At 34.2% G+C, this 20,193-nt stretch overlaps 2 protein-coding genes and 2 pseudogenes across 2 annotated transcripts; 1 reads left to right on the plus strand and 3 right to left on the minus strand.

The window, feature by feature from the left end:
* Positions 1 to 2,436: 2,436 nt before the first annotated feature.
* LOC146939517 (uncharacterized) lies at positions 2,437 to 3,303 on the minus strand (annotated as a pseudogene).
* Positions 3,304 to 4,932: 1,629 nt separating this feature from the next.
* Positions 4,933 to 6,817, plus strand: LOC146939518 (uncharacterized; annotated as a pseudogene).
* Positions 6,818 to 10,274: 3,457 nt separating this feature from the next.
* LOC146939519 (F-box protein) lies at positions 10,275 to 12,060 on the minus strand. Its single transcript, XM_085753152.1, has 2 exons — positions 11,971 to 12,060; positions 10,275 to 11,611 (listed from the first exon to the last, which is right to left on the minus strand). The coding sequence occupies exon 2, from the start codon at positions 11,551 to 11,553 to the stop codon at positions 10,435 to 10,437; it is 1,119 nt and encodes a 372-aa protein (XP_085609278.1). The 5' UTR covers positions 11,554 to 11,611; positions 11,971 to 12,060; the 3' UTR covers positions 10,275 to 10,434.
* Positions 12,061 to 14,310: 2,250 nt separating this feature from the next.
* LOC146939520 (FACT complex subunit SPT16-like) lies at positions 14,311 to 19,079 on the minus strand. Its single transcript, XM_085753153.1, has 2 exons — positions 18,770 to 19,079; positions 14,311 to 17,773 (listed from the first exon to the last, which is right to left on the minus strand). The coding sequence occupies exon 2, from the start codon at positions 17,759 to 17,761 to the stop codon at positions 14,561 to 14,563; it is 3,201 nt and encodes a 1,066-aa protein (XP_085609279.1). The 5' UTR covers positions 17,762 to 17,773; positions 18,770 to 19,079; the 3' UTR covers positions 14,311 to 14,560.
* Positions 19,080 to 20,193: the final 1,114 nt, after the last annotated feature.

Below are 20,193 nucleotides of genomic sequence, written 5' to 3' on the forward strand. Positions count from 1 at the left end.
ATTGAATTGGGTCAGATGACGAATTTGACTGAAATTGACTCAATACAATCCGTGAACGTTCCTATATCTAATGATCATTAAGAAAATGTCCTTTGATCATTTAGGGTGTGTTTGGATCACCAAAGAAAGTGAGAGGAAAGATTGTAAGAGGAAAGATTGTTAAAGGAAAGAAAGTATGAGGAAAGTGAATGGAAAGTGAGATGATTGTTTTAGTTGTTTGGTATGAATGAAAGTGAAAAGAAACTGAAAGGAAAGAAAGATATATACTTGTGTAATGACAAAAATGTCTTGCATTAAAATGGAATAACATAGATTAATGAGATACATAAAAAAGAAAGAAAAAAAATTCAAAAGTGTGATGGTATAATAGCAAATAATTTTAGAACGTTCATTAAAATATGACGTGAGATCCAAAAAAAAATATTTTTATCAAATTAATCATAAATATGAATGTGTGGTAAAGAAGAAAAATACTTAAAAAAGTGAGGGTGTTATTGTCATTTAATCATATGGGATGCTCTTCTCCCACTTTCTTCGCATGGTTGGGCAGAAAGTTTTTTAACGTGGGCCCAGCCAAAAAGATGCTTTCTTTCCTCATTGAGAGTGCATCCAAACAATGGAAGGAAGGGTTTTCTATAATCTTTCTTTCCTTGCTCCTTTCCATCCACACTCTTTCCATAGAACCAAACAGCGAGAAATCAAATTTAGATATCCGCTGACAAGTTAAAGAGGATGCACCAACACCTTTTGGTCAAAATGGTAAAGATTTTGACTTATCTTTAAGTAAGGTTTTTGGTATGTTTTGTTTTCACCACAAAAGTAGCTCTAGATGCACGTCTATAATTGGAAAAGTGAAACTATAAACAATAATCCTATTTATTGCGAAAAGTAATTTTACGACCCATCGCGAGCGTGTATTCCACCAAGACAGGTTTTATGTTGACTTCAACCTTTTAATGACTCTCCCTGAATTCCAACAAATCCTGTTTTTTCATTGGTTAATATCAGCTTCGTGATTTATTCGCGGTAATTTCCTTCGCAGTGTATAGCACTGCTGAACTATAAAATACATGTCAAAATAGCATCAACAATAAAAACATCCATTTTTGAGTATTTAAATGGGTCTCACGTATATACATTATTTATTTATAATTTTTTAATAGTAGTACATAATAAGAACTCAAACCCTCCAACCCATCATCTCACAAATATTTCTTAAATATGATCCACTAATCAACTATCAATAACTTTATATTATTATTTTCCTTCAAAAAAAAAACTTTATATTATTACATTTCAATTTTTTAATGTTAAAAGAGTGAGGGTTCCGCTTAAGATTGAGGATCTTAAATAAGACCACAGGTCTTATAAGACCATGAAAAAAATTCTCCCCAACGGAAGTACCTAATAGGTACCGGATCTTAAATGGTTAAGACCCTCTCATTGGAGATGGATGAGCTCATCTCACTCCACTCAATTAAACAAGGATCTACATTTATCTATATACACATAAAATGAATACAAATTTTTTGTCTGATTTTTTCCATTCAAATTTCACCCATTATCTTACTATACATAAATGGAATATAAACTTTAGATGTGACTTTTATACATCAGGAATCCCGTGTTCGATCTCCACTTATACATATATGATGCAATGTCATTATCAATCGAGTTAAATCTACAAGGACTTTCATTTCCGGTTTTACATGATATAACAATTTTTTTTTTTGAAGGAACATGATATAACAATTTTATTAATAATTTAGTCCTTCTTTATTTAATTAAGTAGTCAATTTTTTAAAATATTTATATTTTTATATAAAATGATCTTAAATTTTAATATAACATTTTTCCTTCAATTTTACCTAGGAACTCATTTATAAAGTTTAAGATTCATATTTATTTTATTAAAATGAGAGTGAAAGTTAAAAAGAAAATGTTCATTGACAAAAAAATTCCTTTTTGTGCAAAAAGATAATAAGAGCATATTCCTAGCACTTACTCTTATAATTGTATTTTATTATAATTGTATTATTCGAATTTTTTTTGTGCCCTACTTTATTCCCAAAAATACAAAAATACCCTATTTTTTTGGAAAATTGCAAAAATACCCTACTTTTTAGTACCACACCATTTCCAGTAGCGAGGTACCCTAAAATTTTTTGTCCTTGCTATACCTCGCAACTCCAAGTTGCATGGTAGTTTCTTATTTTATTTATTTTTAAATTTTTTAAATAACACGCAAGTCCATCTTGCGTTATATTTTGTGGGTTTTTTTTTTAAAATTTTTAAATACCTCTCAACTTGGAGTTGAGAGGTATAATAAAGACAAAAAATTTCATAAAACATGGGACACGTAAATGCATGCAAAATTAATAATAATAAATTAGAATTAACTTAATTTTAATAAACTAATAAAAATTATATAACAAATAAAATTACCATACAAGAAAGTCAACAATTATTATAAATGCCCTCCTGTCCCACACCCTCGTCTTCGACGATTTCTTCCGCAATTTACTTGAGAGTCATGTTGGTCTTCGTCATTGTTATCTGTAGTTGGTTGTATCTGACTACCATAACCCAACGACAACGACACATCGTGTTCCCGTGTTGGTCATCCCATATCCAGAAATTGTTCATTGGAGTTGAGCGAAGCCGGAGAGAAGTGAGATAGTAGGTTTGTTGGTGTTGGTGGGTTGTTTTGGCTAGTGTACATTGGGTATTATGGGTTGTTGTATGGGGGGATAATTGGTGTTGGACGGTCCAGCTTGGTTTGGGTCATTATAGGAGAAATAGTTGGTGTTCGATGTGCTAGCTTGATTTGGGTCATTGTAACCATAGTTTGGCATGGAATTTTGTTGGTAAGTTGACTGATAATGGGGCTCATATGCATTTCTCGGGGAGGTATATGGTGGTGGTTGGATGATATTTTGTTGGGGGGTGTCGAGAAATTCATACATTACAGAACCATGAACGTTTTGTGTTGTATGTGGTTGGGATTGATGATCTTGTAGTTGAGAAAAAATGTCTTGATCCCAAAAATCATCATGTGTTTGGTTGTTGTGAATTTCAGATTTGAATATGATGGGTTTGTGTCAACCGAAATACTTAGACGTGGGTTGCATGTGTTGTCAACCACTCAATATACGCATGAGTTGGGGTGAGTGATCTTGGCCGCATGCGAGGTAAAGTATAACGTCGTCGGTTTTTCCAATGTTCGCATTCTTCTGGAAAGCGAAAACCATTTGATTCATACCACGTCTTGAACCGTTTGTCCAACTTATGGAATTGTCGCATGTCTCGTGGGGGCCCTGGCATTTCTTGTGGCAAACCAAATTGAAGCATGACCCTATCAGTTGGATGCCATTCAACTTTGTCAAAACATATAAGGTAAGTTGTAGCAGTCCATTCCCAATAATCTTCAGGCAAATTGTGCAGAACTTTCTTGTATGGTCTCCATTTAAACTGACACAAGAGAGAAGTTTTAGTGTAAGGTTAACACACACACACATACACACACACACAGATATATATATATATATATATATATATATATATATATATATATATATATATATATATATATATAAAAACTCATAATTCTCCCTCAAAAAAAAATAAACTCATAATTCAAAAATCAATGATATATTACGTCATGTTCTAGTATGTCATCAAACTTTTTTCTGTAAGATATAGTGTCATGGCTTGGATTCTCTCGTAGTATCTTGAACCTACACGTGTCCATCTATCAAATGATATAAACAAATTAGTAACTAATTTATCAAATAGTAATATTAATAAGAAGCAAGAATATGTGAGGGAATTAATAAAAAATGAAGTGATCACGCTTACTTTAATCCTAGCGGCCACTGGAGTTCGTTACCATTTCTTGGATCGATATAACTCAACCGACAATATCCACAAACTTGTAATAGGAAATGACATCCAGCTATTACTTTTATATTTGGGTGTGACGCCTCACACAAGCCACGATAAAGATAAGACAAAAATGTTGATCCCCAACTATATTTTCTTGTTTCATTAAAATCTATTAACAAATACAACCAAGAGTTGTGCACAAATAATCCACTTTTATTAGGAAACAAGAACCCTCCAATGAGGTATAGTAGGTACCTCCTAGTGTGTTGTATTTTTACCTCCGGAGGAGATTGTTCATTGAAGTCATCATCAACCAGATTATCCTTTAACCACGCCAACGAGAGAGTAAAACCATCAGTTTTGTGTGCTGGAGGAGTTATTCCCATCAGTTGAGCATAATTATCCCACGAAAGATTTGGAGGACCCGTAACAATTTTCCCTCCAACAGGTAAGCCAAGTAACATATATACATCTTCTAAAGTGATTGTACATTCACCCGTTCAAAAATGAAAAGTATGTGTCTCGGATCGCCACCTTTCTACAAGAGAGGTTACGATATGCCTGTCAATTTTGTAACGCCCTACTTGCCCTATTTGATTAACCTCAAAAAATCCAGCTTGACGTAGATAATCGTCAATAAAACGACTTGGTTGTTGGTGTTGTCGTGTACGAGTGGTTAGAGGTGCACCCTCTTCATTCTAATGAAAAATAGGGAAGATATATAAGTAAATTAAAAAATTGGTCATAAAATAAAAAAATCTAATACTATAATTAAAACTGAATTAATAATAAAGGAATAAAATTAAAACATAATTAATCATAACAAAAATCGAAATTTAAATAAGTGTGAAAATATTTAAATTACTAACAACGATAAAACATAATATTAAAACTGAATTAATAATTAAAAAACAAAATAAATAAAATTATGAACCCCGTCATCGTCCCAACCACACTACAACCCGTCATCGTCCCAACCACACTACAACCCCTCATCCATTTACGATACATCCTTATCGCAACCTTTTCAGTCACAATGGTCACAAAATGAGTACGAACCACAACAAAGATTATTAACTCAACCTCATCCCTCTCAAACACCATCCCGTTCGACACAACCCCAAACTTTAAACGATGAAATTAGTATATACACTTCCCAATTCCAAGATCAGTCAAACGATGAAGTTGAAGATGATGAAGAAGATGGTGATGAAGAATTCCTTGCCGCACAAAACGGTGATGACAACGAAGAAGACGAAGACGATGTTGTGCCACAACTTCCAATTTCACCGATCAGAGCTTCTTACAACCCACCAAGGTCCATGCGCAATGTCAATGATGACCACTCAACTGAGCTTTATCGGACAATGACTCTTCCGGTCGATCAAGATATTGCTCCGGGGATGCAATTTCATAACAAGAATGATTGTATTCTCGCAATTAGATATTATCACATCAAAAAGTCATGAGATTATTCTGTGAAGCAATCAGATCCAGAAAGGTTTGTCGTCAAATGTAAAGATCCAACCCGTGGTTTCAAATTGAGGGCCTCGTGGAGGAAAAAAAGTGATAGATGGGAGATTGGAAAAATGAAGGATCTTCATACATGTGTCTCAACAGACTTGACGCAAGATCATCGGAAACTTAGTTACAATGTCATATGTGAACGTGTTATGTCACTACTTCATATGGATGCTTCAATTACAGTGAAGGTTATAATTGCACACATCCGAGAGAAGTTTAATGACACAATTTCATACAGAAAGGCATGGAGAGCAAAAAATAAGGCGATTGAATCAATTTATGGTAACTGGGAGGAGTCGTATAAAGAACTACCACAGTGGTTGATGGTTATGGAAAAAGATTTGCCAGGAACAATTATTGATTTTCAAACGGTCCCATCAACAGAAGTGGTCAATGAGACTGTCTTCAAGCGTCTCTTTTGGGCCTTTCGTCCGTGCATCTTGGGTTTCGAATTCTGCAAACCAATTGTCCAGATTGACGCAACTTGGTTGTATGGTAAATACAAAGGAACATTGTTGTTAGCTGTTGCGCAAGATGAGAACAACAAGATATTTCCCATTGCTTTCGCAATCGTGGAAGGCGAGACCAAGGAGGCATGGAGTTTCTTTCTGAAAAATCTAAGGCAGCATGTCACCCCACAGGCGAACATATGCCTCATTTCTGATAGACATGTTTCGATAAAGAGCGCGTATGATGATCCACATAATGGATGGCACGATGCTCCGACATGCCATGTGTTTTGTGTCCGACACATTGCACAAAACTTTATGCGATCGTTCAAGGATGGAGAACTTAAGAAGAAAGTTGAAGGCATGGGTAAAAATTATATCTATTTCCTTGTAAATTCGACATATTATTTGTTTAAATAACACACATCTAACTTTTTTCAAAACAATGTAGGTTACGCCATGAACATCCCAACATTCGAATATTACCGCTCTGAAATCGCTGTTGCAGACCAAAAGGCTTTAGCATGGGTGGACAACCCCCAAAAGAAAAGTGGACTCAATCACATGATGATGGTCGACTTTGAGGCCACATGACAAGTAACTTGGTAAAGTCACAAAACAACGTGTATAAGGGTATTCGAGGACTCCCGATCACAGCTATTGTGAAAGCATCATATTACAGGTTGGCGGCCTTGTTTGCTAAAAGAGGACATGAGGCAGCGGCAAGGGTAAATTCTGGTGAGCCATTCTCAGAAAACATCATGAAATATCTCAGGGATGAGGTGATTAAATCCAACAGTCATCATGTCACTCAGTTTGACCGGGATCGGTATACCTTCTCTGTCCGTGAAACCATCGACCATAAAGAAGGATTGCCAAAGGGAGAATACAAGGTGGACCTGCAAAATAAATGGTGTGACTGTGGACATGCCTGGTCATTCCCGCAAAGATTGCATTAATATTAGACATCAGTAGAAATGTAGTATTTAATATTTATTGTATTTCGTTTTATTTTTTATTTTATAAATATTATGATTATTATTATAATTACCTTTTTTTAAATTAAGTTATTATAATTAATTTTGCATGCATTTACGTGTCCCATGTTTTATGAAATTTTTTGTCTTTATTATACCTCTCAACTCCAAGTTGAGAGGTATTTAAAAATTAAAAAAAAAACTCACAAAATATAACGCAAGATGGACTTGCGTGTTATTTAAAAAATTTCAAAAAAAAAAAATAAGAAACTACCATGCAACTTGGAGTTGCGAGGTATAGCAAGGACAAAAAATTTTAGGGTACCTCGCTACTAGAAATGGTGTGGTACTGAAAAGTAGGGCATTTTTGTAATTTTCTGTAAAAGTAGGGTATTTTTGAGAATAAAGTAGGGCACAGAAAAAAAGTTCTATTAAGACATTCATTGGACCAAATTTCATTGTATAACGTAATCCATTGGATCACCAACCAAATTATTGAGCCAACGTACATATGTCAGACCTATTCAAATTTTGGTCCCCCAAATGATTACCCATACTCTTATACGTATATTTTTTCCTCAAACTTTTTTGACAAATTTTTTTTACACGTGCAAAATTACATTTACAAATACAAAGTTTGGCTACATTATTGAAGAATAATGCAACTATTTTGTAACAATTCTCTTTTATATTTATATTATGTTTTTACTCTTTCTTTCCCATTTTTTTTATCTATTATTTTTGAATAATAAAAGGAGAAAAAAATGTTACAAAAATTGACATCAAATGATTGTATAAATATCATTATTCTTTCTACCTGCAAAAATTAACAGACACCAAATTATCATCAAATAATTGTACAAATATCACGCATTCGTCTCAATATACTTGCAAGCATGGTCTCTGTGCGTGGAGGAGTACTATGTATGGTACTGTGAATTTTTGTGATTGATTATCATAACTCTTACAAAAAAATATGGTACACAGTTATTTTACTTTTTTAGAAATGATATTTGTACAACCACTTTTTATAACCTTTGTGATAATTTTTTCTCTCACACTTACATTATGTTTTTATAGTCTCTCTTTATTTATTTGATTTTTGTATCAATACCTCTTTTTCTTTATAAATTTATAGGTGTCTCCAAAGTTGTCAATCAAATGATTCTTCAAATAACACAACTATTTTTTTTAATTAGTTGGCTAAAATTCAGTTTTTAAAACGAATAAGTGAAATATTCCAAGTTCAAACTCTGATGCCTATATATTATTACAAAATGCAAAACATTTGTACGTATCTTTTTATGAAACAAAAATTAGGTACACATTTTAAAGCATAAGAAGGACCGGTACACATAGTTTTATGAGGCAAAAATTAGGTACTCATTTGTACACATTTTAAAGCATAAAAAGAATTCGGTATTAAACACATTTTCTAGAAGTTTCGGTAGATACAAATTATTTTTGGGTGAAAAATGCATGTGCGCATCATCTCTAAGGTCTATTTCATTGACAATATTGATATTGTTAAATTAGATTTTTTTTTTTTTTTGGATTTAAATTTGAGATTGTACAATTGCCTATATGTTACTATATAGTTGAAAAATGGCTTATAAATTGATATTGTCTATAATAACGGATGCCTATTCTTTTTTATTTATAACCCAACAGATAAAAACTCTTTTTTTTGAAGGGAGATAAAAACTCTATAATTAAGCGTGATTGAGTTGAAGTATTATTTTTTTTTAAAAGGGATTTGGAGTAATATTTGGATAGGTAACCTTATAAGAAATTTTTGAGAAAGTGTTAGAGTGAGGACAAAGCACGTTTAAAAGACTCAAGTTTGTTTGTGGAATTAGTCGGTAGCATTTTAGGATGTCACAAATGATATCAACGCATACATCTTCCAATGCAATGTACAATTTTGGTAAAAACTCGTTGAAAATCCTTAAAAAAACATGTAATTTATGGTGTACAGGATAAAAAAGAGTGACCGAGTATTTTTAAAGGTCTGGTATTTATCATGCACCTTTTATAATTACTACTAAAATATAATCCATTATGAGGAAGGTACCCCAGAATGATGTACAAGTTCAGATACTTTTTCTTTGGAAATGACGTGTGTTTCATGCAATAGCAATACAACATGTCCATCTTTTCTTATTTATTTTGTGCAAACAATCTTGTCCATTTTGACAGTAACCAAATTATGCAAGGGTTTTGCACATCCATGGATGTTGATGGTTGCTCTTCAGGCCTCATGTGTTGCTCAAAACAGGCAAAATACATTTTCAAAGATATTTTTCAAAAGATAAAAGGAGTAAAAAAATGCACCATCAAAAAATATCGTCTGATAAATTTGGGGGGCCTCCCAACAACACGGGGGCCTAAACTCCAATACTCGTGGGTGCTTCTTCAGGCCCAAGTGTAAGGCCCGTACCGTGGCTCGGGATGTCCCATGCTTGGCCTTTCTATATTAACACTATGAACTTGGTTTTAAGTTATCTAAATATGTTGCACAAAAATGAGGGTGTTATTTAGATACACAATAAACATGTTAGGATGTACGTAGTGTTTTATTTAGATACACAAACATGTTGCACAATAAACATGTTGCACAAACATGGGTGTTATTTATATGAGGGGTGGTATTAAGTTAACACCGATACCGTATAAAATACAATTAGCATGTACTTAGCGTCGGAACCAAGGAGAGAAAAACAATAAAATACGAAACTTTATATATGTGCGATATTTGATGTCGGATTTTGTGTACGATAAACATTTCTACACAAATATACACTACTAATGAACATGAATTTGGGTCCTCTGATGCTCCATTGTGCAGCAGAAAATTTAGAGATAAATTTTATCTCATTAGATCTAATTGTTCGCACTGCTGGTGCCTCATGTAGACTAGAGGATCAATTACTAGTGAGTATTCTCATGATTGCTGTAAATCTGAAAGAACAAAAAAGTATGACTATGAGGGTTCTATGCAGCCTCTATTGCTTCTGCCACTAAATGTTGGTTGTAACATTTATCTATTGACTGAGTGTTAATCTCACAGCAACAATTGATCCTTAGCTGCAGAAGCAACATCGACAGTAGAGGATCTGAGCTAAAAATTTCTTTATGATGATTGGAATTTAAGTGATAAAGAGATCATAAGTTCAAACTCCTCCCACTAACAAAATAACACCAACATTTGTGATTTTAAAAAAAATCATATATATTCAGTTTTATAAAAGATTCCTGTAAAAAAACTACACCAAATATATTGTTCAAAAGAATCCTGTATTAGTGACTTAGTGTCATTCAAGATAATGTAGCTCCTAGGAATGCATTTACATAACCTTATAGACACTAATCAGACCAAACTTAATGTATATATAGGTTTTGACCAAGAAGAAAATTGCTGTATGATCACACAAGTAAATACAAACAATCAAAACAAGATATGATAATGTCTAATTGCATAAAGTTCCAAATACATTCCCATATACTAGTAATTGTTTAACAAACAACATATGACATAGCTAGTAGCATAACTGGATTCAATTGACAACAAAATCACCATCATTATTACACAACAAAATTCAAAGGGACAACTTTTCAATTTCTCCTATTGGTAAGTTCAGCTCCATTATTTCTCCATCAGTCACCAAGTCCCTTCCTTTATGCACATTGTGAGCCCCAGAATTTATTGAAGAAAGAAATGAGCAACAATTGAAGTTCATACCTGGATATGAATATCTGCAAATTGATCCCAAATTTCCTGTGTCAAAATTATAACCAACAACAGCTCCTGGAAGCTGCAAATATATGATCTGTGCTTGTTCACTATAAGCAATAGGTGCAATCTTATAAGGCTCCCATTCAAACAAAGCTTCACAAAAGTTGTAATGGTTCGAGATGAAAACATTATGCATGACACTCTGGACTAATCTCCATCTAAATTTTTTGGAATCATAGAATGGCCCAAGATTATAATTCTCCTTCAGAAGTTCCCAAATGTGGAAACCATCAATATCAGTGTAACAATAGTAAACACAGTTTCCTGATTCGCACAAACATCGACGATACATCATCGTCGATTGCCATGACCAGTCTTGAAAAAAATTAGGCATCTCAATTAGCTCACAGTAGTTTTCTTGGACATGATACACCAATAAGTATCCACCTATTTCCCAATGGATTGCACCATTTGAGTAAAGTGGAGATGTAGAAAGTTCTTTAAACTCAAATTCTGGCAGAGAAGGCAAAGTTAAATCGATGGAATGGTTTTCCTTCTTCCATTTGTTAGTGTCAGATGAGAAAATATGAAAGTCTAGTCCATTGATCAATTTGGGAGATTTTGCCTCAATAAGCACAACCTTAAAATTGTTACTATCATTAGTGGCTAAACCAACTCTAATAACATGTCCTTGGATACAAGGTAGAGGGATCATAGTAGAGTGTTTTGTGAGAGGATTGATCACATAGTAGCAGGGTCCATCACAATTGTAACCATTCAAGAGAATCAAGCCCTTGCATGAAGCAAGTGTTTGCACAAAATTTTCAACTGAGAAGCTTAGGGAATGGTTAAGAAAAGTTCCACCTTTTTTTTCATTCTGATCAACATCTAAAAACAAAACCTGAGATGACCCATTTTCAAATTGATACTGGCAAACAAGATCCACAAAGCTATCATGAGAATTCTTTTGTTCCATGCTCATTGATTCAAACTAGTGCTTTCAAAGACATTAAAGAATGATCTTAGTGCTTTTTCAATACCTGTGAATATACGTATGAATTGGGTTAATTGACTTGACTTTAGGCTTGTGGAAATTCATGGAAAGTGATCGGAAAAATCAAAGAAATAATAAACAGTCTCTATGAAACAAATATTTTATCATTTTTCTCATCTATACAATTAAATAGGCAAATCAAAAAATGCAATTCAACGCTCGAATAACAATAACAAGAAATTAAATATCAAGAACACCAAGTTACGAAGATCAAACATTGTATCATATATCAGACGCACGTTCCATCAGAAGTATCGGTATGCAACCTAGTTAACAAACCCTAAAATGTAAAACTATTGCTAAAAAGAACGTGAATATGTAAAATTTAGTGATAGGAAATCTTACAAAAATTTCCGTAACGAATTTTCTGATCTCCGACGTCACCACCGAGTCCTTCTTGCTTCTTGCGCGCGCTGCTGCGTCTTTCTTTCTAATGCGGAACTCTCGTTTTCTTTTGCGCGCTGATATAGAACTTGGTGTGGACCCACACCCAATATAAAGGAATGTCCTAAGAACGTGGTTTACAAGAAATTACAAGAAACTTGGGAAGAAAGTCTATCTAAACTTCAGTCAAGGAATGGGAAAATGAAAAAACAAAATGGTGGGTCTAATCTTTTTTTTTTTTTTTTTGAAGGAGGGTCTAATCTTTTTTAGTAAATTCCCTTCAAAAAAAAAATCTTTTTTAGTAAAAGATATATTAAAGCTTAATCTTTTTTAAAAGGTTGTGACTATTATGCACAAACCACCGATGAAAACACACATCAAATTAATAAAAAAAAATAGAAAACAATTGTGATTTTTTTTTTTTTTGGAAATAAGAAAACAATTGTGATGATATGTAACTATCTTCACAATTAAATCATGTCAAATAGATATTTCTTTGCACGGTGTGATTAATTTCTTTTTAAGTATACATCCAATTAAATCATGTCAAATAAATATGTGTAGGTGTTTTAGAAATCAACCTACGAAAATGGTATTATAAAGTGATTTGATTAAATGTATATGTAAAAAAATTATAGTGTCGGTGTATATAAATTAAATCCTTTCTGTAAAAATGAGTTTATTTTAGTATTAGTTGCTTTATTAATTTTCAATTTTTGATGCAGAGAGTATTAATATTTGAATAATATATCTTGCAAAAAAAATTTATCTTAAATATTCCCTCAGTCCCAAATTATATGTCGCTTTACAATATCAATAAAGTATTAATCTTACTTTTCCTTTTTTTTTTTTTTGAAAGGATAATCTTACTTTTCCTATTATGTCTTTAACTACTTATTACTATCTCTTCTTTCAATTCTTTCATTTATCTTTAACATATTATTTCTTAAGGACAATTTTGTAAAACAAGTCATAATTTCTATTTTCTACACAAAATTAATTACATTTTTTAATACGTGTGAAATGCCAAAACGTCATATAATTTGGGACGGAGTGAGTATAAGGGTATGGTCAGAAAATTAAAATTAAAATTTCTTTCGACGGAAAGATTAATCATATCTGAAAATGGTATTGGCTTGAGACCTTGAGAGTGTGCTCGTCTTAAAAAATTATTAATCATATCTGAATATCAGTAATCCCTCAAAAAAAAAAACAATTATTCTGTAACTATACTCTTTTTATTGCATTAATGCATATCAATTACATATAGTAGTTTTTATAAAATTTTGATTTTAATTAAAATTATTATAATTTTTGTTAAAATTATAGATATTATTAGCATTTTAATATTGTAACAAACTATACTTATTTTTTTAAACAAAATAAAAAATATAACAAAAATAATACAAACTCTTATCTTTTTGAATGACACCGACAATGACAAAAACAATAAACTCTTATTTATTTTTGAATAACACCATCAATATAACATTTTTATATGTCCTTAAACAAAACATTTTTATATGCAATTTGTTTATGGGTGCAATTGAAAATAAAAAGTCATGATTCCCTTTTATATATTGTACAAATTTTGAGTGAGTCTTTTTTCACTACTATCTTCTTAGAGTCCGTTTGTTATAGTTTTTTAAAATAAAAATAAAAAATCACTTTTTTAAAAATAATCACATTTGAGAATATTGCATCCATTTGATACTAACATTTTAAAAAAATATATACCCTGATTGTTGTGACTTTGATTTCATGTTAAGGAAGGCCAATCAGGTAGCTGGTCTGTTAGTTAATTATGGCTTCACCATAAGTTCAGATTCTAAGTTGTTTAATGTCCTAGAGGCTTCTAGGCTTTTTCTTTAGGGGCTATGCCCCCTTTTGCTCAAAAATTAAAGCCAAGAACTTGAAAAATAATAACTCCCCTTTAAAAATTATGTTGGTGTTGTTACCACTAACCTATAATTTCACTTCTATATTTTTCAAATTTAAAGACCAAGTGTTGTTTAAATTCCTGACATAGCTCACTAATGTTAAATTCTAGTATGAAAGGATGAAGTGTGTTGCCCCACGGTCACTGACTGATAAGAACCTACGTAAACCATTTTATAAACAAAAAACAGGATACAACTTTTAAAAATCATTAAAACTTCAGTAAAATAACAAGGAGCTCTAAAGAAATTTATCCAACATTATGTTTCAGCCTGCAATTCATCCTTTCCTTCTATTATTTTGTAGGTAGAGAAAACACAGCCAACAGGGGAAAAAGGAAAGAAGATATAAACAAACAGCACATAACCCAAAAGAGAGATCAAATAGCATCATAGAAATAAAAATAGCGGTAGTTCTTAATAGAGATAGATAACCACCTAAAGGACATACATTGTAGCTTAGGATTAAGGATTCATGTGGAGTACTATATTAAGTGATGGAGAACCTAAGTTACAATCATAAAACAACTTGTCCAAACACAAAAGCTGCAACTAGCCAGGACAGCACAGTACCATACTTAAACAACAAAATGACCAAGAACAAAAACCATAATCTATCTTAACTTGGGCCGCTTCGGCATGCTACTGCTTAGATGGCCTCGTGGCCTTTGGTTCGTTTTAGCCTTCCTCCTCTTCCTATCTTCCTCACTGTCCGACTCGTTCCCTTTCTCCCTATCTGCATTGCTTGCTTCCCTCTCCAGTTCTTCCCATGTCTTTCCCGCCTCTTCCTCTGAATCCTCCTCAGAGTCTTCCTCCTCCTCGTCGTCCTCAGACTCCACAAGTGATGCACTCTCAGAATCCTCCTCTTCAGAGTCTGATTCAGGTTCAACATCTGAAGGTTCATAACCTTTATCAGATTCCTCTGAGCCCTCAGATTCTGAATCAGTAGCTTCTAAATTCAGAAACTCCCAGCCACCACCTTCAATGAAGCTTTGAGGGTCATCTGTGATTGTCTTCAGGATCTGACGCCAGTTCAGATTCAGCCTGCTTTCATAATATTTGATGTCCGTTGTGTCAAGCCACTCCTTGATGCCATCAAGTGATGTAGAAGGGATAGAATCAATCCTGAGGACATCCCGCTTGAAGTCCTTAAATACGATTGTCATGTCAAAGTTCTTCTGCCCAAGTCCAACCCTCTCCAGATTCACAATCTCAATCTCACTTAGAGTGACAACAAGGAAAGGAGTCTCTATCAGTTCAACAAGGCAAGCTGAAGTAGGTACAATAAATACTGAAGATTTATGAGGTACCCCGGGGAAGCCAAGTTCTCTAAGAGGTTGATCAAACTCCAAGTCAAGGCCATTAAATTGTGGTTGTCCCCAAAGATCATTTACCCGATTCACAAAGCTTTGAAATTCTACATTAATCTTGTTCTTCCTCTCTCTTTCTCTTTGTTCTTCTTCAAGCTCATCAGGATCATAAGCTGATCTCTTCCCGCCTCCAACATTCTGGACCATGTCCATTACCTCAACATAAAACTGAACATCCTTGGTCTTTTTATTTCCTACCATAATATGGTTGTGCAGATGAAAGTGCAGGAGGGTAATCATTTCATTTTCTGCTGGCTGGAAGAATGCATGTTTAATATTGGCAAACATTACATCAACACGCTCATCAGATCTGGTGGTAGAATATCGAAACCCATTCACATGAGCCTCAAGAGTGCCCGGTATCTTCCTTCCACGTCCACCAAAAGGAGGGCGGATCCAAAGGTCAGGCAATCTTATCGGCTTAAATCTGTTGTTAGCAAGCTGCAGTTTCTCCTGGGTAACCAAAGTTGCTCTCTCAGCTCTCTCAGACTCCCTCGCTACAACTTGTCGCCTGAGTGTTTTGATGGATTGCACAACCTCACTTATGTGCCTTGAATCCTTGGAGCGGAACGAAGCTTCCTTCAAATAAATAGATCCTTGGAACTTCATGTTTGTATCGAGAGAACTGAAAGGGGTCCCAGGAACATTAAAAATAATTCTTACATAACAATTGCGATTGGTGTCCTGCTGGCTTGAAACAGTTCGAATGAAAGCCACATGGAAAGGAACCATACTTCCGTTAATTGGCAAGAGAACCGCTTCATTCTTTTGATCAATCTGAATCATCATCTCTCTGGGAGGAGGAAGGTCGTTTATGTTCTTGTAGGCAACCAGTTCTGCAGAAGACCTGGAAGAGGAACGGTTGTCTCCTGCCTCATTACCGCCACCAGCAAGCCGCCTAGCAGTTTCTTCATTTTTCTGACGAGCAAGTTCTGCCTGATGCTGTCTCCGGAGTTCCTCTTTTGAAATCTCGTGATTGTCTGACCTTAGAGTTGTCTTAGACGCCAAGTGCTCTGTACCACTGTGATCAGCCTTTGATTTAGGCTTTTCCTCTTCCTCATCCTCATTGAAAGAATAAGCCACATCTTTTAAAGCTTTGGAGCTCACCGAAGTCACCACATCAGACTTGTCTTTGTTGATGATGACTGTATCAGCAAGCAAGAGTGCGAAGACCTTGTTCTTAGACTTACTGTTCTCACACTGCAAATTCTGAAATCCAAGCGACACATTGAATGTCATGCCTTCTTTAACTATCTGATCATTCTTAGCATTAATATTCAAACCAGACTCTCGAAACTCAATACCGATGCCTGTCCCAGCAGACTTAGTCAAGCAGGAAACCATGTCAGGGGCCTCCTTTTCAACAACAGAAACTGCAGCAAGATATGCAGCACTCAATTTGTTTCCAGGCTTTAAAGAACCAATAACCGCTTCATGGGCTTTCAGAAGAACCTCATAAGCCTTGCTTTGAATAGGTTCTGCATCAATCAAGAAAGTCCTAGCTATATTTGAGCAGTAGCTCTTGTACCGGGCTCCAACAGCACATATAATCACACTGGCAGTCTCGTAGTAGAGTGCCTCATCATTGCTGACAGCACTAGGCCTAAGATCAAACTTCCCTCCACTCTGAAAAATTGGAGGGTAACAAATGTCAACATTATCTGCCTTCAGTTTACAGTTGACTTTTGAAGGTTCCAGTATGACTTTCTCGGTCTCCTCCATCAGTGTAGAATGTAAAATCTTCTTCTCTTCATCAATTACATTCTCAAGCTTTGCAACTACAAAGTTCTTCATCACATTAGATGTGAGGTATGCAGCTCTCTTAATGGATGTAATCTCTTCATTACTTTTTGCAGCAAACAATGCAGAAAACCCATTGGCCACATCACTTAGATTAAATTTTGAACTTTTTAATTTTTCAGCCCATAAATCAAGCAATTTTCCTTCAGGTTCCTCTCTAGCTATGTGTCCAACAGTGGAAGAATCATGGCCATCAGACTTTGACTGAGTACGAATGGCACGGATTATAGCATCCATAAGAGAAGCTCCATCATCATTTTTAGGCTTGACATGCAATACAATCTCCACACCAACTGACTCTCTGGCAGGTTTTTTGACAGATTCAAGAATAGATGCCTTCTTTTGGCTGCACAAGATATGTATCTGCGCCTTCGTGAAGACCATTATTGTTTCTGGGAACTCAAATCCAAGCATCCACAAGAACAGGGCAGTAGATTTCAGATATCTTAGATCTTCTGAAGGTGGAGGACATGCAACAGCAATTGCATCAGAAGAGCCCCAGAGATCTGTCCTGCTTTCATCCCAATGTTTATACAACGTCTTCAGTCTGGTTTGAAATGTATTCAGATCAATAGCATAGGCCGACCCAGCTGCACTAGCTTTTCCATTGGCGCCTTGTGCACTTCCATTTCGATGGTCTGCCATGGTCTACTTTTTCTGGAGAAAAAAGAACAAATGACAAGTAACATAGATAAGAAACTAGAAGGACAATTATAGATGCAAACAAGTAATTGCAGTATTTAACAGACCAACACACAGATTAAAATGTACTTAAATACTTAACATGTATATATATTTGGCTTATCAATCAAGTAATTGCAATTAATTGAGTTATTGTTTAAATCTGTGCATTCATAATCCGACATTTGAGCCTCAAAATTAAACAAAGACGATAAACTTTTTCAATGCACTTAGAAACTGAACAACAGACCAACTTCCTTTTCCAAACCTATATTCACCCAGTAATCTAAAGAAACTTATATTAGTTTCCACAAGATACGCTATGCAAGCCCCATAAACTTATTGCCTAATATCGGTACACCAAAGCACAATGAGCACCCTAATTACAAGAACACCACATAAATTCACAAATTCAACACAGACATTCAATCACTTTTCAATTTAACATGAGGATCATAATCAAATGAAAGAAAGAAAAAAAACATACATTTATCAGCAATATAAAAAGATACAAGTAGCACAAATTTCCACGAGAATCAGAAAAACAACAACATGTAAATCTTATCACAAAATTTTAATCCACTACTTCAGCCATAAACCACAAAATGTATAAAAATTTATTAAAAACATCTTAACCCTAAAAATTTACTTTCACGGAATCTAGGGTTTTCAAGGTTTCAAGCTGTGAAATGACACATTAAGTACCAAAACGATACCGTTTTTCACACCAACACACCGTTGTTCACGATTTTACAGAGAGAAAATCTGAATCTCAGAAACAACAAATTCAACAACATCGCATCGTCAATTGAAGTTACGTTACAGCAATATACACACAAAATTTCCAGAACATCGTAAAAAATTCAAAAATAAAGATAAAAATTAAAAAATTGAAAAAACCTAAAAAAAACGATAAATCGTTTCAGGCGCTTAGAGATGACGAAGAGGGTAAAGAGAACAAAAAAAAAATACCTGTGAGTGAGTAACGATGGAGGTTGATTTTCGCGATTTGCAAAAGTTGATGAAAGCAGCGAGCGATTGTTGATGAGATGAGGAAGCGGTTTTCGATTTAGGGGAAGTTGTACCCTAATTTAGCGAGAGTGGGGGGTGTATATAGTAGATGGTGTTTGCGGGTCGGGTTTGGAAAGCGTGGATAGTGGTGTGTGGAATGAAAGGGTGAAAATGAAGAGAGATGGAGAAGGTGGGTTTGAGAGGTGAAGGAAAAGGAATTAGGGTTCGTATGCTGGTAGAGGATGGTTCATTTTGTGAAACAGAGGGATTTGTGTCTCTCACGGGGGAAGAAAATAGAAATATATAAATGAAAATTTTGGGGAAAATGCGCCAAACTACCGCGGGCCAAATATTTTGCCCTAGAGTGAGTGAGTATAGTAATAGTGTCCTTGTTTTTAAGAGCTTAATCATTTCATTTATAATAATCAAGTCAAATGATCCATGGAAAAGATTCAACCAAAAAAAAATACATGAAGGAAAATGAGTATAAAAGATTTACAATGACGAATTCCCTTGTGAGTATTGAAAGGAGGATGGGATAAAAGTTGACGAGATCGACGTTACAGGTTTATAGTATAGACCCGGTCGTATCTCAGTCATGCCTAAAGTTGAAGATCTTTAATTTTTATTTGGGAAATGCTAACTAGTGTCCTAAGAGCACTGGTTTTTATTTACATCTTTTTAAAGTTTTAAGTTTGATCTTGTTAATGACATTTTTCTAGTGGTTGCTCTACCTCACATTGTGTTGATCTTCCGTATATAGATAAAGTCAAACAAAATAGTTGGTAATGCATAGTTCTATTGAAGATTTTGGTTGAATTCGTTGAATCATATAGAAGAAATAAATATCAAAGGTTTTTTGCATAGATAAACCTATCGAGATTTGATTTGAATGTTAATCATCACATAACATTGTTATGGGAGCCACTGAAAATCTTAGATATTTTTTTAATCAAATCAAATTATTAATGAAAATATTCACCAAAAGACAATACATGAACGAAAGTGAACAAAACAAAAACTTGAGAATTAGTTGTGAATCCGGCGGATCATATTGATCGATGAATAATTTTTTAATTTGTTGTCTCCTAACAAACTTCGTTTAAGGTTGGAAAACTAATTAATGAGTAATCTTGTATAATGGGAGCTCTTAATATGGACCCCAAAAATATGAGTTCATTGGTGGACTTGTGCAAATAATTTACTGCCACTAGTTAACCTTAGTTTCAGATTTTTTTTCTTCTCTTTTTGACGATCTCAATTTATTTAGTTAATGGTATTGGTTTCATCGTGTAAATACCAATCTCGTTCCAATGCAACAACAACACCGATTTATTGAAGCATTAATCTACAATGAAGAATTCACCTTTGAGGATCGTTGACGT

The sequence above is a fragment of the Medicago sativa genome, chromosome 3, assembly GCF_051527215.1.
Source record: "Medicago sativa cultivar Bolivia chromosome 3, Bolivia_mono, whole genome shotgun sequence".
Lineage (NCBI taxonomy): Eukaryota > Viridiplantae > Streptophyta > Magnoliopsida > Fabales > Fabaceae > Medicago > Medicago sativa.

What these genes read in the sequence shown, in the direction of transcription:
- LOC146939520 (XM_085753153.1), bottom strand. Translation starts at nt 17,761, where the DNA reads ATGGCAGACCATCGAAATGGAAGTGCACAAGGCGCCAATGGAAAAGCT.
- LOC146939519 (XM_085753152.1), bottom strand. Translation starts at nt 11,553, where the DNA reads ATGAGCATGGAACAAAAGAATTCTCATGATAGCTTTGTGGATCTTGTT.